General features: G+C 49.8%; 1 protein-coding gene across 1 annotated transcript in view; it reads right to left on the bottom strand.

Annotated features, from left to right (window-relative positions):
• SLC4A11 (solute carrier family 4 member 11) overlaps positions 1–12,412 on the bottom strand; it is a 146,302-nt gene extending 133,890 nt beyond the window's left edge. The window contains exon 1 of the mRNA XM_044428340.1: positions 12,342–12,412. Within this exon, the coding sequence (XP_044284275.1) occupies positions 12,342–12,381 (40 nt within the window). The 5' untranslated portion in view covers positions 12,382–12,412. The remainder of the gene's footprint in view (positions 1–12,341) is intronic.
• Between the last annotated feature and the right edge of the window lie 11,148 nt (positions 12,413–23,560).

Genomic DNA, 23,560 nt, shown 5'->3' with positions numbered 1-23,560 from the left:
CAAGCAGCCCGCATGCACTGTTTTAATGATTTTGCCGCCAACCTGCTACGCTCGACAGGGCGATTCAAATCTACATGGACCACACATCAAATTTTCAAAAGATACTTTTAAAACTTGGAAAATCTGCCGGAAAAAGGTGCCAGAACTCCGTTCCGGTGCGTTCTATGACAAAAAAAGCACTGCATTTAATAAAGACACAGAGAGGAGTTCTGTGACAGTAACATACCAGGTACCCTCAGGTACAATGTGACCGGTGCACTTCACAACATGGCTAGCGCCAGTGCAGGGCCAGCGAGAAATGACTAGTGCTAACTGGTTGCCCTCCTGGCCTGTAATCCTGGCCTGCCATCCAGGCACTCGGCACCAGCATTCTCCTCTAGCCCTGATCCTAAAAGCGGGGCCTTTTTAGTGGCCACTCCCAGGCTCCGGGGCTTGAGACTCGGCTGCCTCCCTATTCAGCTCTCTGCAGGTGAGCAGGCAAAGACTCTTTTACTCAAACAGGACTCAGATCTGTTACAGGCAGGAATCTTACGGGACCCGGTGTTGTCTATTTCTTGCACTGCTGCGTTTTTAACTTATTTGTTTTTACGTTACGTTTTAATCAAGATGTCAGCATTTGCTGCTTCCCACGCCTGTTGAGTTACGAATTAAAAGCAATCACTCTGTACTGCCCCGGGCAGCTGTTCGTAAACTCTGCGGTTAATGGCTGGCTGTGACAGCTGGGTGCAGTCCCGACCTATTCATCCAAGACTGTGTGCCACCGCGGCGGAGCCCCATGCAAGTAGCACAGGAGCTGTGGAGCAAGGGAATTGCACTGCAAGAGGGCAAGGAAGAACTGGGTGCAGGGGGCCGGGTGGCGGATCACAGGGTCTGCAAGGAACAGAACTTACCCTGTGCCGCCCCCTGTCCCCTTACTTACTGGACCAAAAATTCTACTCCGCTGCATCAGAAAAAGAGATGATCATCTAGCAGATACAGCTTCACCAAGCAGGTCCCTACTGAATGGGTTATCCACAACCAGCAGCCGCAAGCTACCAAGGACTCCAAATGCACTTCAAGTTGCTGCAAGCAGCCAAGGAAACGACCTGCTTCTCGCATAAAACTAACCCATGGCTTATTTAACCAAGGGTTAACCTATGGTTTCTTGTCCTACCCAGGATATGTCTGGTAGATGATTGAGAAAACAAACCATGGTTTGTTTTCTCAATCCCAGGATTGTGCGTTTCCCTCCCCCCTTTCCTGTTTGCTCCCTGTAATTCAAATACCTTTGCAGCAGACGGCGTGGCTGCTTGCTGCTTCTGGAACAAGGCAAAACAATCCATGGTTTAAACAAACCCAACAGGAAGCCACATCGTCTCTCTGGGTGCTCTGTGGCTAACCAGAATTCAACAACCCAGACCATGTGCTGATCAAGCCACAGTTTTCTATCCAGAAATGGGTTACGGAAGGCTAACAGCTTTTTTAAACGGCACTACAAATCAGAACATAGTTTTATTTATTTTTTTGATTTATATCCTGCCTTTTTCCTACAAAGGGCTCAAGGCAGCTTACATCTCCTCCTCCATCTTCCAGCTTATCCCCACACCAACAACCCTGTGAGGTAGGTTGGGCTGAGAGTCTGTGACTGGCCCAGAGTCACCCAGTTGGCTCCATGGCTGAGCGGGGACTAGAACCCAGATTGCCTGAGTCCCAGTCATATGCTCTTAACCACTACGCCACACTGGCTCTAGTTGCTAGCAAGCTTTCGACGGCTGGCGGTTGGAGGCTAGACTCAAAGTTGCAAGGCTGCGGATGGTTTCACACAGCTGGACCTGAAGGAATGCCTCTCCCGGACTGGGCACTGCCGCCAGCAGCCACAGCCCTTCTCTGAGTGCCCACCGCGAGGGAGGACTGGAAAGCGTCACAAGGCGGAGGGCCTTCCCAGTGGTAGCCCCTCAACTGCAGAAGCGTCTCCCCACTGAGGCCCACCTAGCCCCAGCTGTGCCATCATTTTGGCACCAGATTAAACGGTTCCCTTTGCTGAAGCATTTAAAGATGCCCACAGGCTCAATGGGGGTACCTATCTCTGATGCTTGTCACAGGTCCATTCCACACTGAATACTGTTTTAACTGTTAGCTGTTTTACATTTGTAAACACTTTAATAAAAAGTTTGTATTACTGAAAAATGTTTAAAATTTATCATATTTGTATCCCACCTTCTTTCAAGGTGGCTTACATAATGAGCGGAGCCGGCTGGTGCCGGAGGTCAGACTAGATGGCCCGGGAGACCCCTTCTGACTCGCTCTGTTTGTGTTTCTATAATTCTTCTTCTCTTCCTATCTTATCCTCTTCATACTCTTAGCCTCACAACAACCCTGTGAGGTAGGCTGGGCTGAGACTGGCCCAAAGTCACCCAGTGAGCTCCACATCCGAGCAGCGACTAGAACCCAAACCTCCTGAGTCCCAGCCCAGTACTCTTAACCACTATACAACACTGCCTCTCCTTTACAGTCCTTTTATTGAGTTATGGTCCTATCAGAATGATTGTTAAATGGCCCAGAGAGTTTGGGACATTGGACAGTATTTAAGTTCAATAAATAAAGTCCAACCACTACTGCTGGCTGGGATCCTCAAACCAGTGCCTTTTGCCTTGGGGTGGGAGCAGGAGAAAACCTTAAAAACCCGTCGTACCTGCCCAGGTGCTGGCCGGCCAGCTCCCTCACTTTCAGCACACAGGTAGGGCAACGTAAGATCACAAGGAAGGCAAAACCTGCCAGCACTCACGTCCTCCTTAGAAAGAAACCAGCATTCGGCAAACTGGCCTTTCTGCCACTCTGGGAAGCTGAGAAGCCGCAAGACACGATCACCCGGAAGAGACAAAAAGGTAAACCAGGCACAGCGCAAGGTAGCACCGTCTGGTCATCTCCATTAGCCACCTCAGCCTGACCTGCCACCATCTTCCTGGCCATTCCTGAGCCAGCAAAAGCTGGTGGAGTTGCGATCCAGCGGTTCTTCAGGGCTCTGGGACGGAAGCGGCTGATACACACGGCAGGAAAGAAGCTGGAGGAAGCACTCGCCTCAGTCCCATCGTCCCAAGCCCATTTATGCCTCCTTTTGCAAGTATGCGTCCCCATGCGTCCATTTTTTAATTCAGTAATCTGCAGAACGCTTTCCTACCAGAGCCTGTGATCCAACACCTCATTTAAACTGGCTTTTCGCCAGCAGGAGCGTTGTGTTTCTCAGAAGTAAGTATTTGCTGTTATTAATTAGCTTGCATTAGAAGCAGTGAAGAGCTCTCGAGCCTCGAAGCATCCAGGAATGTGGACAGATTTCGAGGATCCAAGCTGAGCAAGCATCTGCAATTCTTCCAGGATGACCGCCCAGGTGATAAGGAGAGCAAAGTCTGGAAAAGGCAGGAAAGCTCTAGACTGCAGCCGAGACAAATGCATTCCAGAACCTGACCGAGGACAGACGCGAGAACCGTTTGCCTGCCGGGGGCATTTTGCATCGCAAACCGCTCAACTCACAGCAAAACAGAAAGCATCGCTTGGGAGAAGCTTCCCTGCAGCACTTGAAAGCATCGCTTCTCCCGCCTGCATCTGGAAGCTTCTGAGCACACACAGAGAGAAAACCCACACAGGAAGAGACCAGTCCTCCTGACTGATGCAGCCTGCATTCGAAACACAAACAGCAGCACTGCAATCGCTTCCAGGGATAACTTGGGCAGTGCGTTTTGCTGTGTGATGTGCGTGAGATTCCCAGAATAAGAAGAGCAAAGCTGAGATCACAAACGGCCATTTTCAGTAACGCATTCCATGGGAGACTGACTGATTCTGTTTCTGCAACCTCGACCTAATAGAGCTATCACTCCAATATGGAGTGAGGCCGTCTTCCTACAATTGGCAAGGTCTTTTCAAACGGCACTAGTACTTGGAAAATACCAAATTTAGCCATTTCACATAGGGAGACCACAGGTGCGAAAGGATTTAATACTACCTGAAGCAAGGATTTCAATCTCTTGGATGGACGGAGTGAGCTATCCAACTTGGCTTCAATTCACTTTGGCTTTTACCTAGTATACGTAACATGGTTAATCTAAAAGCTGCCTAGTTTCTCTCTCTGATCTGCGGGTCAGGGAGGCCACTGTGCACCACCAGTATGGAAACCCGTTTGAGTAATAACTGCCTTTTAAGTTTTCCAAAATGGGGGATCCAAGAGCTTCCCCCTTTCCGGTTCCCCTTTGTCCTCAGAGCAGCGGCAAAGGAGACACACAGCCTAAATTAAACGTCTGGCAAGTCCACCTTCTCCTGCCGCCTCTTGGGACTCCAGACAAGCAGAACTACTCTTTCCCATCACGCCAGGTTCCCATTTGTCTAACCATTTGGTTAACCTAATACAGGTGCTACACTAATACAGATTTGTAAGCTATCCTTGTCCTCAAATGTTTACAATCCTTCAAGCAAGCATGCGCGTACCTATAGCTGCAACTCTGAACGATGCTTCACCTGTCTAATGGGGGCACGAAAGCACATGGCGTAATAAATCTGAGGGAAGCACGGGCGAGGTGAGCTGCTGCAGGTGCTAAGAGACCGGCTGCGTTCGCCACGTTCAGGTCCCGGCTGTTAACACCTCAACCCTGTGGAAAGGTGTAGTGTGTTCTGCTCGGGTTTATGAATCACAGCCAAGTAATTCCAACGGACATTGCACTTCAGCGACCAACACTGAAATGCAGTGTAATGCATTACAATTGCTATCATGTATCATGGGTGAAATGGCTGTCTGGGTTACTACAAGCGATGTGTCGTTCCAGCTGATCGGGATTCTTGCTTTTGCGTTACTCACCTTCTTTTGGAAGCTGTTTGGGACACATGCTGCTAAAGGAGGCTTTATTCTTTCAGCCCCTGCATGGCACAGCCGTGGGAGCTTCAGGAAGCAAAGAGGTGGTAGGGAAAGGTTTACTCCTGTGCTCCTGGTGTTAGCTGGACCTGATCTGAATGGGGCAGCAAACACTTTTACCTGAGTAAGAAAGCAAAAGAAGGATCGCATCCATGCTATGAAATTTACTGAAAATGTACTTGGAGTCCACAATTTCTGTAACCAAAGCTATCAGCACAGATGCCTAATTTTATTTCTGTATTCTATGTATGCCTCGCTTTCCCCCTCTTTGCTCACGAGGTCCTTCCTCCTCCTCTCTAGTTAATCCTCACAACAACTCTGTGAGGTAGGCTAGGCTGAATGTCAGTGACAGGCCCAATGTTGCCGAGTGAGAATTGGGGCCAAGCAGGGCTAGAATCTGGGTCTCCCCAGCCTTAGTGCAACGCTCTCCCACTACCCGCATTAACAATGCTCTTCAGAGAGAGTTAACAGCCACGGGCTTTCTTGGGATGAGTTTCCAGGGAACAGCAGAGACACCCCCACTGTCTGTCCGTCCCCCAGATAGCATGAGGCTGTCACACTTTGGATACATCATGAGAATGTGAAGTTCCCTGGAGAAAACCATCGTGCCAGGGAAGGTCTTAGCATCATAGAACAGCAGAGCTGGACGGGGCCAAGAAGGCCATCAGATCCAGCGCTGCTGCTGCAGGACACCAGGTTACACCATCCCACTTAGATGGCTGTCCAGTTCCTTTCTGAATGCTTCTAGTGTGGGAGAGCCCTCTAGGCAGCTGGTTCCACTGGTTAAAGGCAGAAGGTGAAAAGGGAAACCAAGCAGGAGACGGAGCGAATCCATCAAGGGAGCCACACCTTGAACACGGAAGAGCTGAGCAAGGTTCACGTGGACCTTCTGGAAGGTGCTCCTTTGTAGGGGCACCATAAGTCGGAGACGACTGGACAGCACATAACGACAGAGAGCAGGACATCGAAATGTGCCGGAACCAGATCTGGGAACAAAGCGGAGACGTGGCCCAGCCCTTTGCAGGAAATCCTTCGGCACTTCGGACCTCCTGACTCATCTGATGGAGAACAAGCATCTTGGGGTAGCTCTGCATCTTAGGGCCTTTTCCCATATGTGTCAGAATATATCTTTTATCCCAATAATGCCTTAAATCTCCAGTGACTGTTTCCATGCTGAACCCAAAGAAAGCACAGAGAACCCTAAAATTCCTTGCTGCTCAGAAATGTGGGCGCTCACACTAACAGCAGCTTTCACACTCCTGTAATCTCATTTACTGTGTACACACCAAGATTTTTCTCAAACTGAAACCAAACACTTGAAAGAAAAAGAATAGCAAAACCACACGCCGTAATGATGAACCTTCAATCTCTGCACAGTTAAATCCAAATGTCTTCCTTTATTCAAGGGGACAAACACTCCGCATTCCAAAAACACACGCCCCATCCCCAACTCATTCCAACATTCCTACCCAAAATTCCCACGCATTCCTATTGTGACAGCTTGAGTTCACTGCCTCCTCACATTAAAAACATGACACCTTTTTTAAAGCATCCCCATGTTGATGCCAAGTACGCTAACAGAATTATTATTTTTTAATCCACAAGCCGTCCCTGCTTCTGTCACCACATACAGCTTAATCCTGGCACTAAAAACCCGCTGAAGCAATCATGCCTCATCGATCTTCCCGGAACAACTTTCCTCAACCCGGCCTTGTTGGTCAGGGATGCTGAAAGACATATTCCAACAGTTCTGGAAAGCACCAGGTCAGGAAGCCTGTTCCAAAAAGAGGCTCAAGACAGCATTTCAAAGACAATGAATTCAGAACACGGAGGTACTCTTTTTAAAAACCAGTTGACTCATGGATACACTGCTCGCCATTTTGCAAGTGATATGGAAGCGGAATTCTGTCCCAGGGCCAGGCTCCACCTCACCCATCCCGCCAAAGCACTCTTGCTGAGTCAGCAGTAAACCTCCAACCTAGCAAACCCAAGTTCACGCGCAGAGTTCCATCAGAGCATTCATGCAAACGGCATCTTAGCTGAGCACCTGCTTCTCAACCAGACATGCCTTATTTCATAAGCCGGATGCGAAAGATACTGCGAAGCAATGCTTCCCTTATTCTGACAACTCACTCCTCAGCAAAACAAATCCGGTTCCATTGCTCCTCCAGAAGTCTTTTACTTGCACTGTGCCTTCAAAACACACCAAGGCAGTTGGCATAAGCCATGAATGACACAAGCTAAAGGCTCAGCCCAGCCCAAAGACGGAGCCCGATCCTGCACATTCCTGACCCCACCTATTTTCAGTTCCGGGTCTTACAGGAATAACCAGCAACCATTAAGTCAAATATTTTCTGCTGTGGGATAGAACCACATCAGTTTCATTTGCAAAACTGGGACAGAGTGTGAAATTAAAGGACAGCATCAAAGCAGGCTAGACTCCTGCAAAACTCTTAAGGTGACCTATTGCCACACAAGCTGCAGAGTGCCTTGTACTGGGGAGCTGATTATTCCCATTTCAGAGACCGGAAAAGTTGGTGCACGATCACCTTGGCTGATGCATGACTGCGCATGCCACCATCCAAACTATGTTTGGGCCACTCCTCATTCATGCCTCCAATGCGCGGGCGGGCAGGTTCATTGGAATGATGGTGTGCTTTAGGACAACAGCCGAAGAACAGAGTTATGCTCTCCCCCCTCTTGTAACTGATTCCTTGATCAGGAAGTGACCCCTCCAAAAGGTGTTCCTTGAATCAAAGAGAAGCTTGTTTTGAAATGTGTTATTTATGGAAGAGGACCGGCTCAATTGCATTGGCTTTACTACATCGCCCAAGATTTCAAACTTTTGGAATCATTATTTGGCAATTCTGCAAGGAAAGGAAAGAAGAAAGAAGTTAGACATGTACAGATCTGCCCTTATGCCACAGAATATTTCAAGTGGGGCGCTGCAAAGCTGCCTCCTTCCTTGCCCCAGGCATATGGATCTAAGGAACAGCCTCACACATCACTTTGGCAAGTGACAAGAATAAGACGACTTGCTATATGTTAAAATATGCGAAGATTTTTTCCTGCACGGCACAAAAACACAAAATCATAACCATGTCAGATAACACTTGCACGGGCACGCCACAGGGTCTGCCAGTGTGTTACTCACCAGTTAATTACACAAGCCATCCCCCACCCCACCCCCCCAAAAAACTAGGGGCAACGCGAAAGTTTAGCTTAGAAGATTATCTTCCAGGCCGCTTCAGCCACGCCATGGTTTATTTTTGCCCTCAGCTTCAATCGAATGTGTGTTTTCATTTCGATGCCTTGCAGAACCGTATATGGCCGTGGAACCAAACAGAGTTCGCTTTAGTATCATCCCAAAGACTCGCATCTGATCTCGCTGCCCTAGAAAGCCAGAATCCTATTTCTCAAAGATTGCCAGCTGCCAGTGCACAAATTAGTAAGCCAGAACCAACCACCAACGGAGAAGAAGAGAAGCAGCCATCCTGGGAGGGGGGAGCTGTATCCTGAGAAGCACAGGGATTCCCCGGGATACTCGCAGGGCAGCTGCATCCACAGAAATCCCCCCCTTCCTTGGAAGGGTCATTGAGAAGACCATCGCACTACAAGTGTCCTGTGAGGTGGCTTGCACTCCGCAAAAGCTTATTCCAAAATGCATGTTAGGCTTCAAGGCCTCAGGTCTTCTTGGAGCAGTAGGCTCAGCACTGCAATTCTCTTTGGATGGTGCAAGCGGGTTTATTCAACAGAAAAAGGCTGAAGGAGCACGGCCTTTAGAAATAAGGTGCAGTAGAGAGAGAGGGGGGTGCTGGGCACCTCTTGAGGATAGGAGACATTTGAAGGAGCGCCTCCTTGCACACACGAGGCGTGTCCAGAAAGTCATGAGAATGAAGTCTCTGCGCTGGAGAAGAGCTCTGTGAAGGGGGAAGCTGGCCAAGGTCACGGGGGGGGGGGGGGCAGGTGTGCGTTGGAACGACGATCAGTTGCGTTCCAGCAGAGCCGAGACATTTCTTTTGTGCCAAAGTGCCTCTTATTAAGAAAAATGCAGGCGAGTTCGGAACTGCGGTACGCGAAAAAATTGTGTGAAATTGGGTAAAAGTGCATCGGAAATTTTGGAAATGGCGAGGGAAGCTTAGGGAGAAGCTACGCTGTCGTCCGCACAAGCGTCCCGATGGCACAAGTTGGGTCCTCCATCACGACAACGTGCCGAGTCACGGTGCTTTGGCTGTCAGAGTTTTTGGCTGAAAAACAATGCCCCCTGAAGACTTCCAGGGATGCTATGAAGAATGGGAAAATTGCTGGGCGGGTTATGTAACCTCACAAGGTGCATACCATGAAGGAGACAATGTTCAATTTTAAAATTTTCAATAAAATTATTTCTAAAATATCATTCTCATCACTTTCTGGACATACCTCATATACCTGTCTGGCCTCTCAGAACTGGAGCAGAGGTCCTTCTTTGGGAGCCCCCCTTGAAGATCAGGAGGGTGGCTACCCAGAGAAGGGCCTTCTCTGTGGTGGCATCCTGGCTATGGAATGGGCTTCCTAGAGAGTTGCATCTGACGCCGGCGCTTTTTTCATTTTGGTGCCAGGCCAAACTTTTTATTCCCCCATTATTTAAAATGTTAATAGCATTTTAAGATTGGATTTAATTTACTGTAACTTTGATGCTGTATCTTATTTATTTTATTGAATTATCACCCTGAAACATTGTGAAGGGTGGGATATAAAAGCTGTAAAATAAGTAAATAGATACCTCTTTGCAATTCCACTGACAGATATTCTCTATCCCTTTGGGACTGTTTTTGCAGGATGAATGGATTCTATGCTAAGGTGATGCTTTACGATAAAGGGTAAAGCCTGCATGTTCTTGGTGGCTGTTTGGCTGGCTCAAATGAGTTATTACACCTACGCAGAAACTGGCCTGTGTATAGAAGCAATCTCATAAAAGGCCACAGACTGAAATCTCTTACTTCGTTGAAATCTGCATTTTTCATAGTCAGCATAACTTCAAAACCTTAGCAATTTGCAAGCTCTGCAACTCACCCAGTGGTACTGTATATAGCATAAAGAATGCAACCCTTGCTTAATAATAGCAACTTAATTGTGCAGTCCTGTTTTCATGAATGGAAGAACAAGACAGGGCATCTTGCCATGCTGCTTCTGCAGCAGGCTTCCCTAAGCCGCAGCCTTACATCTGGAAGGTACCACATCTGGAAGACCACAGCTTACGGAACATCTGGTGGGTTCCAGGTTGCAGAAGGGCGATATATTCAGAACTCATACCTGTGCTGCAGGCCCCCCAAATTATTTTCAAATTGAGTGTCCCTCAGCTTCCTGGTTCTAGGGGGGTAACACTTCTTCCCCTAGGGGCAACAAGGTACACTAGACTTGGGTAGAAAGTGCCCTGTTGCAGCTACACTCTGGTTAGCTCTCCTGGAATTCTGCTCTTTTAATGTTGATACTTCTTTCTAACTTAATTGTAAAAAGCACTTTTTTAAAGAAACACACACAGAGCACAGAAGGTCACAGAAGCTCCCCCCCCCCCATTAGAGGTCCAATGCAATGCTAATGCATTGATTGCATTAAAGCAAATGAGGATAAGCCATGCATCTTCGGGTTTTGGTTTGCGCAAAGGGCCTCTCAGAACGGAGGCCTCGCGCGCAACAAAAGCAAGTGTTTGTGCCTCTCCTTCCACCCCCTCCCAGGAAAAAAAGCAGAGCCAGAGTTAAGCAAACGGGAGGGAACCAAGGAAGCTCTTCTATACAGCAAACAAGTTCACCCGATCAGAGAGGGAGAACCAAGCCCCGGCGCTTTCTTCCCTCACCATGCAGGCTGGGGAGCTTTAATCGCCAGCCCAGGCCCTCAACCAGCGGGGGGGGGGGGTTCTGGGCGGCTGGCTGACCCAGCAACAAGCCACCCCTGGGGAGTCTGCAGCAAGCTGCCCAGGGGAGGCCATCGCACGGAGCTGCTGCCTTTTACGCACAGAAGGCAGGATTTGGACGCGTGGCCTCGGTGACCTCGGGAAGCATGAAATGGCAAAGCGAGCTGAAGGCACCTGCGGGGCCAAACGCGAGTCCTGCAGAAGGGAAAGCCCAGCAGGGAAACCCCTACTCGCCGTCCTCGGAGCCGTCACTTACAGCAAAGCTTTGCCGAAGAGCTCCTTGGGGCAACGCTGGAGGCCCCCCAACAAATCAGCGCGCGCCGCGGCGCTGCCAATACGGCGATCCGATCAGAGGAGATGCAGGGAAGCGCTTCCCGGGAGCGCGGTGGTCGCGGTTGTTTTGCAAAGGAGCATCCTTCTTTGCAAGAGATGGCGTGCAGCGCTCTTCCAGGCACGTGCTCGAGGGTTAAAGGAAACGTTGCTCGCTGTCAAAGTTTGCCAGTTCCAGTGCGCTGCACAGCCTTGTGTCACTAGGGCTCCGCTGACTCAGGAAGGCTGCAAGCAGCCGGAATGGGATTGGCCCAGCAAGGAGCAGAAGCAGGCGCGGGCAAAGCAACGGCGAGGATGCGCAGCTATTAAGAATTTTAATCGCCTTGCACTGAAGGACTTCCTCCACTGGGCTTGTGTCATTTAGCTTCTAAGAAAAAGGAAAGAGCGGAGGGGGAAGACGGAAAACCCTGCAGCCTCAAAACAAACAAAGGAGAGAGACCAATCAGACGACTTAAGGAAGTGCTGATAACCGCGTTAAAAACCCAAAACAAGCCGAATTGCACAACCTTCGCTGCCTCTCGGTTGCTTGCAAACAATTCCAAATCGGTCCGTCTCCTTCTTGCAAAAAGGAGAGCTTGCAGAACTTGGAAGTCAATGATTTCTTTTGAAACACTCAAGTGCAAATAACCTGCTGCCGGATGTTGCCAAAACACCGCGCGAGCGCACACCCGAGGCCATTAACGAGGAATAAATACGAACTCAATTATTTCCCGCTGTCCCAGCTTACAACCTCGGTTTCCTTAAACGACGGGAGAGCGCGCGCGCTTACATCTCGCTCCGCTTCTGGGAGAGCTGGACCTTGGAGGAAAAGAAGGAAGTTCTCTCAACTTTTTTTTTTAGATTTTCTCGACAAAAGCACAGAGGCACGCACTTCACACTTCGAAGCAGCCCCTCCCCTCAAATTGCAAGTTCGCCTCCTGCTCGGGTCGTTAAAGCAGACCCCCCTTGCTTTAAATCCGCCCCGCCCCCTCTCGTCCCAAGCGGGGCTCGGTGTTGGGTGTTTGCACGCAAGATCGCCTGTCGCCTCGCTTGCAAACCCCGCGGCAAGCGGCAGGCACGCCGCGCAGCCCCCACGAATCTATTAAACGGGGAAGAGGCGCACACCCCGCTTCAGACTTGCGCGGCTCGATGCGTGTTCCTTTTGGGGGGTGGGAGGGGGAGGAGGAGGAGGAGGAGGGACCCGGGTGGGCAAGCGCGCGCCCTCGGGCGCTTCCCGCGGAGCGCCCGCCACGTCGAGCCGCTCACCGCATGGCTGGAGGTGGAAGACGCGCCGCGCCACCGCCATCGCCGCCGCGCCTGCTCCCTCCGCTCCGCCGGGCTGCGCGCTTCACACCATCGCGGCGGGGCGGCCCGTCTCGGGCGGGAGGGAGGGAGGCAGGACGGGAGGCGGCGCGCAGCCCGCACTGAGGGCGGCCGCGCATCGGCGCGGGGAAAAGGGGAAGAAGGGACGGCCGCGTCCCGGCGACACACCCCCCGCCGCGCGGTCCTAGCGCGCCTCCCGCCCGCGCGGAGTGGGCGCCCCGCCGAAGGCGCGACGGGCAGGGCCGGGCTGCGGGCCTCGGCCGCCTGGGGGCGCCCTCCGCGGCCCGGCCCGGCCCGGGGGGGGCTTCGCCGCGCCGTTCGCTGTGGGCGGACGCGCCCGCTCCGGGCTGCGGCGCAGCCTGGCGTTTGCCGAGGCGCCCATCATGCACGGCCAGGCGGAGCCGCGGGGGGAGTTGGCGTGCCCACCTGGGGGAGCGCGCCCGTTTGGGGAAGGCTGCCCTGGATGCTGCAGGTGGCCTCGACGGCCCCCCTCTCAAAATGGAGCCCCGCTGGAGGAGGTCCTGGGGGATGGCAGACCCTGGGCGGAAAGGCGAGGCGGGGGCTTCGGAAAGAGCCCCAGCCTCGCGGGAGGGGAGAAGGCGCCCCTTCCGAGGGCGCGCGACGTGCTGGGCGCACGCAGGGAGGGGAGGGGGCCGGCCATAAACCGGGGTTCCCAAAGTGGCGCAGGGCAGGCTCGACCCTGTAGGAGCCAGGTAAGAAGCAGCACCTGTGCACCTGCACCTGCGCTGCAAACCTGTGTCCAGCCAGGTGCACGAGAGCCAGGTGCAGGCTGCGGCTCCGCCAGCCAGCCAGCCAGCCAGCCTAGGTGCAGACCTGTCCTGGGAGCAGCCCTGGGGCAGCCACAGGCCCTTACCTATCTGTTTGCCCTCACAGTGCGTTTGGAGAGATCGGAGCAGCTGGTGGTTGCAACATGCTACCCTTTGCCCGAATTTCAGGCGCTCCCCAGAAGGCGGCAGGGGTTCCACCTGGGCCTCTCTTTCCTGCAGTGGGCTGGTAGGGCTCCTCGCCACTGCACCAGTGCTGCTGCTCGCTTAAAGTGTATCTTTGCCCTTCTCACTTTCCAAAGGCAACGGGGCCACATCTTCCCTGGCGAGTGGAGGGCCATGAAGGGACCACAAGGAGCATGGAGACCATGTGTGCCACTGCTGGAGCAAAAGGGTTCTGATAATTTTATTTATTTATTAAAATATGTTTATGCCGCCCCATTCGCCAAAGCCTCGGGGCGGCTCACATCAATAAATTAAAATAATTATAATATAAATTAAAATATAAAATTAAAATACAACAGTACAGTATAAAATAAGCCGCCCTGGCCAGATAAAACCAATAATGTTAACAGTTAAAATGCCGCTTGAATAAAAAGGTCTTCGCCTGGTGCCGAAAAACAAATAGCGACGGCGCCAGGCGGACCTCTCTGGGGAGCGCGTTCCATAACTTAGGCGCCACCGCGGAGAAAGCCCTCCTCCGAGTACCCACCCTCCTAATTTCTTTCATGGAGGGTTCCCGGAGAAGGGCCTCCCCCGCCGATGGGCATATATGGATAATATAGCATAATAAGCAGCTACTGGGACGTGTAGGTATATTTTTATCCTTTTCCTACAGAAGGGGGAAGGAGCTGTTTGGTGAGGCCTCAGGAGCCAAGGAAGTGCTGTGACCAGATGCCCAGCGTTAGATCGGGTTCTTCCCTGTCAGTGGTGCATGATAGACCTACGCTGATGCTTTTAATTAAAAATCTTGTAATGTGCTTTATTCTTTTTAATGCTAGTGACCATCTTGTGGCAGCGAGCCACATAGTTATGTACTAGTAGTAAGCAACACTTTCATTTGTAGGTATAAACCATTAGACGAGCATCATTTGGGAGCTGAGCAGCAAATTTAGCTTTCAGGTCCCTACATACCAGCACAAATAAAGAAGCACATTGGGTAACAATTTACATTATTGAAAAAAAAACAGAAAACGTACACAGTGACCATGATGGCAACATCCTTCTGAGCTCAGATGCAAATATTTTTCACATGGAACTTTAGAGAGAGGATACGCCCGCCCGCCCCCTGAGATCTGCTGGAGAGGCCCTTCTCCGGGAACCCTCCGTGAAGGAAATTAGGAGGGTAGGTACTCGGAGGAGGGCTTTCTCTGCGGTGGCGCCCAATCTATGGAACGCGCTCCCTAGAGAGGTCCGCCTGGCGCCGTTGTTATTTGTTTTTCGGCGCCAGGCGAAGACCTTTTTCAAACGTCATTTTAATTGCTAATATTATTTGCTTATTTTATTCTTTGGCCAGGGCGACTTATTTTATATTGTTAATTTGTTTTATAGTGTGTATTTTTAGTGTATTATATTTTAATTGATGTTTTGTGAGCCGCCCCGAGGCTTTGGCGAATGGGGCAGCATAGAAATTTTCTAAATAAATATTGAGTAACACAACGGGCAGCGTTCTCATAGATATTACTGCAGAACATGCAAAAATGCTCTTGCAAGGGTAACATCTTTTGCAGCCTTTTAAGACAGCAAAGAACACAGCATGACATCCGAACTCGCTGGCGTTCTGATGATAAAATCTACAGGAAAGGTTGATCAACCCATCTATCAGAAAATATGTTCCAAACAAAAGGAGCCTTGGGCATCGCCTGGATTTTCCTCAGTTGGCAGCCAAAACCCCAGCCAGGGCGGGACCGCAGGTAGTCTCCTCCGAGAATTTAGGAGACAGCCACACACTTGTTAGACTAAACATGAAGAGACAAAGCTGACATTCTTTTATGAAAGTCACGGAGCTTGCAGTCTGTCCCAAACGGAGGTTGGGCTACTTCCACACACCCCTGTGGAGCAGGGATGCCAGTGGCCAGATGAGGCCAGTCCTTCCATCAGGCATGAGTTGTGGGCCTTCTGCACTAGGCCACGAAACTCAATACGGCCCTTGAAGACCGTCCAGATGCTTCACTTGGTCCAAAACAGAGCTGCCAGGATGTGAACAGATAGGCACCCATAATGCCTGTCCTTCACCCCCTACACTGGCTACCAGTTGAAGTCTGGGCAGAATTTAAGGTGCTGGTGATGACCTATGAAGCCCTAAATGGTTGAGGACCTCATTATCTGAAGGCATGCCTCCTTCCATATATATCTGTCTGGCTAAGATCTGGGTTGGAGGTCCTTTGGGAGCCCTCTTTGGAAGAGATTAGGAGAGTGGCTACCTGGAGAAGGGCCTTCCTTGCGGTGGCACCCCAGCTGTGGAACACACTCCCTAGAGACGTGACCATTCATTTTGGCACCAGGCCAACCCCGTTTTATTTCCCCATTATTTTAACACCTAATTTTTATTTTAGTCAGGTTTTTATTATAGATATGATGCTTTGCCTTCGTTGTTGGACCATCCTGAAAAGGTTATGTGTAAGACAGGATGCAAAAGTTTTAAATAAATAATAAACGCACGACATCGCTTCCTAGAAGAGAGTGACCTAAAACGCTAGTGTGCACACACGTCACTTCTAGACTTAATTTCCGCAGCGCTCTGTGAATTGGGCTACCCTCATGCCTACGCCGGAATCCGCAACTGGTGCAAAATACGGCATCAAGTTGATCTCGGCAACTTCACGGAAAGCCCGGTAGCTGCTAAGTGATCTCTAGTCACATTCCAAGGTGTCAGTAACGACCTTTAAAACTATGCAGGGCTGGAGCCTAAATACTTTCAGGAGTGCGTTGCCCATGTATCTGCCTCACCCAGTAAGGTTCTTCCGGGGATAATCTTTCAAAGTTTGCTTCTGTAGGATTAATGCCAAGCACCCAGAGGACTTTCTTGGTGGTTCGCCCTAAACTACTGAATGGTCTTCCGGGAGAGATGCTTCTGGTATACCAAGATTGCTACCTTCAAAAGGGAGCTAAAGACTTAACTCTTCCAACAGGCCTTTCCAGATTAGTTGTATTTATTATGCTTGTTTTTAGTTTAAAGTTTAATTATTGTTTCAATCTCTTGTGAACTGTCCAGAGCTTATGAGAATGGGGCAGTATATAAAAAGCAAAATGAATGACTGAAATGCCATGTAGAAGCAATCCAGGTAGGGGCCACCGGCTCCTCCTGCCACCTAAAAAAATTAATAAAACATGGAACACAGTGGGGTGCCAGAGTCCCCTTCCAGTTTTCATACCCATTGGCAATCAGCTGTTCAGTGCACTGGAAAAGAAAGGGGAAAGGATGCAGGGAGAGAAAGAACAAGGTGAGAAGCTAAGAGTGGGGGGGGCTGCGGGGGGGGGCAGAGAGGCTAGAGGGTGGGAGCAAAGAGAGAACACAAGGTAAGGGGGTCCATAGGAGAGAAAGAGGCAGGGATGGGGAAGGTTTAGGGGGAGAGAGGGAGAGAAGAGAAAACTGGCTGGGAAAGCTGAACATAGCACCATAGAATAGTAGAGAAGGCCACCCAGTCCAACTCCTACTGGGGTGTCGTGGTTAAGACGCTGGAACTGGGACTCAGGTGATCTGGATTCTAGTCCGCACTTGGCCATAGACTCAAACTATCGCACAGGGTTGTTGAAAAGTTAGAATGGAGAGGAGAGGAGGATGGATTGCATAAGCTGCTCTGGGTGGTTGTAAGAAAATAGGATTGTGCCTTCACTCTTGAATGGTATCATTGGAGATAGACCAATCAAATACAGAGGATCCTTTTCTCAATTGTGAACTGGTTCTCCTTTGTCTGTTAACTTCCTTTAGACATCAAAGATGGACATGCAGTGCTCAGTCTGCATTTCTGAAATTCTTCTGTGACAGGGTTCTTGTAACTGGCATAAGAAAAAATAAATGATGAGGAAAAAATGACTCTGAGAACATCTCCAGCTGCACGTGAACACTTGAAAATTTCAGCTGCTTAGCCATTTCCTGCTTCTTAAAAAACAGGCTGTTATTTTGAGACAACCCTTGAGATGGTTGAGAAAACAGAAGGAAGGCCCTAGTTCCGTGCTTTTGAAATGTAGAAGGGCTCGCTTTTGAACTTGCAAGCCAATCCTCGGTATGTATGCGTTGAAGTAGGTCACACTAAACTAACACGGTTTACTTCCTGGTAACTCTGCTTTGTAATATTCCCTGTTACCACACACATCAAAACAACTTCAAGGAACGAGCACGTTCAAAGCCAGCTAGCGTTACAGCATACCTGGGTTTAAAGATATGTATTGACACAAGTTTCGTTGAGTGTTGTCAACAGGTCATGTTGCTAGAGGGAACCTCCTCTTGAAATGCTGGATTTCTGCTAACTTTGCACGCAAGGTAGAACATAGGGTGTCGGTGAGGTAGGAAGTGGGGATATCCTGCACATTACTCTTCTCAGTGCTGGTTCCAGGTTTTGGAGTGCTTTTTGGTGTGACACTCGCAGCAGAAGCCCTCTCTCAAGGGAGTCCACCTGCTTACCAACCATTCTTGCTCCTCCTCCTCTTCCTCATTCACGGCCCCCACTTCCTTGGAATTCCAGGGGACTCTAGTCCATGGCTTTCTGCTAAGCTGTAGACTTTCCAGTTATGGTGACCCTTGATGCAAAGTCTTAACAAATTTGGCACAAGGGAAAGGAAGTGAGTTTGTGCAAATTGTTCCACAGCATGATCTTTGGTCTCAGCTCTACCTACCAGTGAGATCCACCATCAAGTAATAATTTTCAGTCATCAGTTAATTAAATACAGTAAGCCTAACCCACCTTACACACAACTTTTAGTGCAAAAAGCATTTACTTGGCTGGAAAGAGATGTTCGTTTTTGTTTCATTTCTTCCACCTCTGCTTTTGGACTAGGTTCTTTACTGTTCGGTTTCTTAGGATCTTCTGAACAGGTTGCTTAATATGAATAGGAGATTGGCATGATTAGTATTAGTGGGTCAATGGCCTATTGGGATGTTCTGTACTCATTGAAAACTTGATGCACTAAATCAAACGGTGAATGATGGAACTGCCAGTGTTGTATTACTGTGATGTTTTGTTGTTGTGTGCCATCAAGACATCTCCGACTTACGGCAACCCTACAAGTGAAAGCCCCCCGAAATCCTTGCTTAGCTGTTCTAACTCAAGTCTGTGCTTTCCTTTATGGAGTCACCTGATCCCTTGTGTAATCCTCCTTTTCTTCTTCTGCCTTTGATGTTCTCTCCCATGATTGTTTCCCCCAGTGAGTCTTGCCTTCTCGTGATGTGACTGTGTTGTTGCTACTTTTTTATTAAGTGCCGGCTGTTGTGCTTTGGCCAACACAACGTGCTTGTGCAAAATGCAGTGAACAAACTGTCCATGGCTGAAGCCGGAACCTTCCATGTAAAATCCTACAGCTGAACGTGTAGGATTTGGGGGACATGCTGAGTACCAAAAAGCTTTCAGGAGATCCAAACATGGGTATTTTTAGGTCAAAAGAACATGAAGGAGCCCTAATGGAGCAAACTAAAGGCCCATCGAGTCCAATATTCCATTCCCACAGTAGGCAGCCCCGTGGGAAAGTCCCATGGAGGGCTTGAGCACAAGAGCCGTTTCCATAACTGCTATGCAGGGGAATGCTGTCTCAGAAGTATTAGAGGCCCTGACTGTCTTGCTTCAGCATTACAGCCCCACGTGCTTTATGAAAAAAGAGAAGTCCAAGGACCAAGAGGCCATGCCTGGAAGAAACACTAACAACCCAAGAAAGCTCACCAGGCTTACTATGGTCTGGCTCACCTTTGTCTTGGTTGGGTACCATATTTTAAAATCTCAGCATAGAATGGTTTTGCTTCTGCTTCTAGGGGACTGTTCAAGCAGTGGAGAGACCCATGGGACTCTGTTGAGCCCACCTACACGGGCAGAAGAAGCTGGCTTTCCCTCCCAAAGCAAGGCGGTGTGTTTAAAGTGTGCAGAAGAAGAGAGAAGGTGCGACGGGAAAGGGAGTGGGAAAAATGGAAGAAATGCACTTTCAAGTTTCTCTGCTACATTTTGTTCTCCTCCTAAAAAAACAACCTTATTCGGTTACAGTGGGAGGTGTGCAGACTGGGCCAGCCTCCCAAAATACACCATTTCGTGAAAAAAGAAACATTAGACAAGGCGCTAGAGAAATTGGAGACGGGCAGAGAAGAATAGCTGGCCAAGCCGCCATCTCTGTCAAAGCTGTAGGAACAACACTGGAAGGAAACCCAACACTGAGCCCATGGAATTAAATTAGACCGGGACAGGAAGGCAGCCAACATGGCAGCTCTCGGGCCCATGACATGAAGCGGAAACAAAAGCTGAGTGCTGCATTGGGCTTGCGTGTCTCGAGATGCTTTTTTAGGGCAGAATGGCAGAGCCAAGGGGCTTCCAGGCAGAAAGATCCCAGAGCTGTTGACCTCAAGCAGCTCTTCTGCCTGCCCCCTCGCCCCATTTTATGGATTCTCTGGGGCAGGAACAAAGATGGGAGAAATCACAGGAAAACAACGGTGGGCTATGAGCTACATCTGGAGCTCACATACACCAGTGAATTTTACCACACACCCTGGTAAAATTCCACGAATGAGACCAGGCAATTGGAGGGTAAAAGCCACAGCCAGGAACACACTGGGAGTCCCCACACAGAGATGTTCCGCAACTCAGAAAAAATAAGCCTACACAAGCCTGGATGTGGGGGCGATTGGGGGAGAATCGCATGGCGCTGATTATGCGCCAGGTGCACTGGTTCCCAGTGTGTTTCCAAGTCCAAAGTAAGGTGCTGGTTTTCCTCTTTAAAGCAGGTGAGGGAAACCTGTAGGGTCAAAACATCTGGAGGCCCACAAGCTGCCTGCTTAAATGGAGGCCTTGAGATAGGACCAAATTATTTGATGGTTCCCTCCCATGCCAGCCTGCCCACACTGAGGTCATAACAGATGTCTTTCTCACTTGTCCATCGCCAAGGGCAGTTTGGCCAACCAGTGAGAGGGAGAGGATCTTCTCCACTGGTGGTACCACAGTTGTGGAAGTATCTTCTATTAGCCAGGTCCTCAGAACCTGTTTTGCAGCCGTTCATGCAGCTGATTTTATTGGTAATTTCTGTTGTTGGCAATCTGTTCTTTTATGGAACTCTTCCTGAACATGTATTTATTGGGTTTTATTGTATGCATTTTGGCTGCTGCTTAATGTGCACACTGCCTCAGAACTGCCTGCACCAAAAGGCAGCCCCAAATCGTGCTAAATCACCAAACACACTGCCTTCTTGCGGCAACCAAGTGTGCATACGCCAAGAAGCAAGGGGCCCTCCGTTTGTCCATTCAGAGGCCTCATCTTAAAAGGGTAGCTCCTCCTGTCCCTCTCCGGGGGCACCAGGCCTTCATCACCCCAAGCCAAAGCTCACCCACTCGCACACGGCCCTATTTGTCAGGCAACGAGGATACCCGAATCCCCTTTCCCAAGGGAAGCCATTCATACCTATCTTGGGAGCAAAGATGCCTCATCAAGAGCGGAGGCCCAAACGCCCTGCAGGAAACATTTGCTTTTCCTCCACGTCCATCAACACGGGCAGGTAGCTGCTAAAAAGCAAGCCAGCTGAGATATGGCAGCAGAGAAGCCCAGGTTCGCTAGCAGGACTGCTGTCCTGGACAGCTCCTCGTGCTTGCAGAAGCCCCGTACAGGGAGAAGAAAAGAGCTGGGAAGCAGTGGTGGAGCATTAGGTGAATGCTTTACCAGAGGAACCCTTCTGCAATCCGGTATCTTCCAGATGTTTTGGACTGCACTGTCCGACTTTTCTGACCCTTTGCCAGGTTTGATGGGAGGGTATTCACGGATGTGAGTGCACCAGATGGGAGAAGGCCCGTCAGGATGCAACGGCCTGTAGGAGGCAGCGAGACTGTGGGACAACGCTTCACGCAGGAGGTGGCTGTATCTTTGAGAACTGCTGTCTAAAATCTACCAAGTTGCCCCGGGTGGTGGAAAGCCAGGCAAGCTGAGTTCCTTAAGACCGTACAACAGAGATCAGGGGTGACCAGAGCAAACGATGCATCTGACGCATTTTTTCAGGCACTCCAGTGGCCCTTAGCTGGGAACGTTTCTTTTGACAGACCTTCTGAGATCTTGCGTGCTTGCACCTTGCTACGGGAAGCATCAACATTATTCCAGTGGTAAGCTTATACACTTGCATGGCCCAGCACTACACTGAAGACCCAGCCAGATAAACAGCAATGTCCTCCAGTCCCCCATGCCAGAATTTCCTAGGGTGCTGAGCTCTTTCTGTGATTTCTGCAATATATCGGCCAGTTCTGCCTTCCTAGAAGGCAACAAGATTGGCAGATTTGAAGCCAGCCGGCTGGATGCTAATGCCAAGCAAATGTATCTCATGGTGCTTTTGTGCCAATGGTGTGCAGGTTGAGGGGGTGCTCCGTTTTTCTTGCCGTTGGTGAATGCAGGCCACCTGCTTCTTCATTCATGGAGTCCTTGTGGGAGACAGACAGCCCTTCACTTACCCTTGCAGCAAGAAGGAAGGCCTGCCTGAAAGGAGTGAGTCTTTAGGATCTTGTCTTCTAGATCTGGATCACACATATTTCAATTTCCCCCCACATGGAGCTCAAGTCTGAATCTTTTTTTCCTCCCAGTGCACCTATGTGTATTCTCCTCTTACTAAAGTTGTTTGGGTAGCCAGTATAGACGGCAGCTCCCAACCGGCATCCTCAGCATTGGAAAGAACTCCAAGGACCATGCCATTCCAGTGCTGACTGGGTTCTGACCATGTAATAACCCACCCTCAAGCATTGAGCTTGGGCGGTCACTGAACCGTGGGTTGTTCTGATTGAAATGAAGGCTATGAACAACCCATGAAGAGAACCATGGTTTGTTGTTGGGCTGTAAAAGATGGGTTGTTCACCACGGTTTGTTATCTTGGCTGGTTTCAGTCCACTTGATAACCCACATTTCAGCAACAACTCACACTCAACCCATACTCATCCCTTGAGTGTGGTTTATCATGCGGTCATCTTTTCAGGTTAAGACATTACACAGTGGGCACTTGATTCAGCTGTTTTATCAGATCTTGGAGTTTTATTGGCTTATAGAAAGAAAATTATAAAGGACAGGCTGAAATTTGGGGACTTTTTTATCTAGGTAGATCTTGACAATGCTTGGGAAGGAAGCAGTAGGTCTTATCTGTAAATAACACAGCAGAGGCCAGCTACTCCAGCAATCTGCATTTAGCCTTTTACATTTTGCGCTTTTCACATTTTACTGCTTTTAATGTTCTCAGAGTGCCTTGAGGAGTGAGGATGAACATGATAATTTAGACTGCTCCTCTACTAATTGAAATCCCTGCATAAAAACAAAGGAATAACTGCAGGCCAACCAGTAACAACTTTAGACAGTAAGATGGAAAATGCACCTGACTAATGGGACTTCTGTGTTTGGACACGGTGTGCTTCTGGCAGAGGGCAACATTTTGATGTTCTACTTTTGCCTTCTAAGGCTGCCTAGGAGTGGAAACCGGATACTGGGGCAGCTACAGTTTTGTTGAATCCAGAAAGTTGATTCTTTTGTTCTTGGCATTTTGAGGACAAGCCACATGCTAAAGGAAGGCTCTGCTGGATTAAAAAGGATCAGTCACTTGGGGGTGTTCAGACTGAAGCCACAATGGCAAACAAGCCTTACAAACAGTCACCACAAAAACCTCCAACAAGACTCCCTTCCTGGCCAGGCTTCTCCCATCAGTGGAGCAGCAGGTCCCACACGGTTCAGCGAATGGCAGCATCCACCATCTTGGAGCACAAGGAGCACAAAACCTTGGTTTGTGGACCTCCTCCTTGATCCAGCCTGGACATGGACAGGTCCCACATGGAGCATTTGTTTCCATGGCAAAGGAGGCCTGGAGGCACATGGCTTGTTTACAGTGTTCTCTGGGTCCCTCAGAGTCAGAGTAAGATCATGCTCTCTGACTGCTTGGAGAGTAAGGCATCCACAACCTAGATACCGGTTCTCTCTGATGCGTATTCCAGTTGATTTACAAACAGATGTGGGGAGCGAGAAGGTTGGCTGCTTTGGAAGCACCTTCTCCAGGGCTCCTGGCTGGCCCCCAGAAAGATCGGAAGGAGGTGGTGGAGAGGAGAGGGTCAGAGGGATCTGGGACTGTGGCCATCCCCAGATGCGGAGAGGAGAGAAGCGGAGATGCTCATCTCAAGGCCAGACTCCCCAGGTGGGCAGGCGGTCCCTGGAAGGGACCAAGACGTGCAAGGTGGAG

Source organism: Varanus komodoensis, unplaced genomic scaffold (genome assembly GCF_004798865.1).
Source record: "Varanus komodoensis strain SLA01 unplaced genomic scaffold, ASM479886v1 scaffold2, whole genome shotgun sequence".
Lineage (NCBI taxonomy): Eukaryota > Metazoa > Chordata > Lepidosauria > Squamata > Varanidae > Varanus > Varanus komodoensis.
This window is presented reverse-complemented; position numbering and strand designations above follow the sequence as displayed.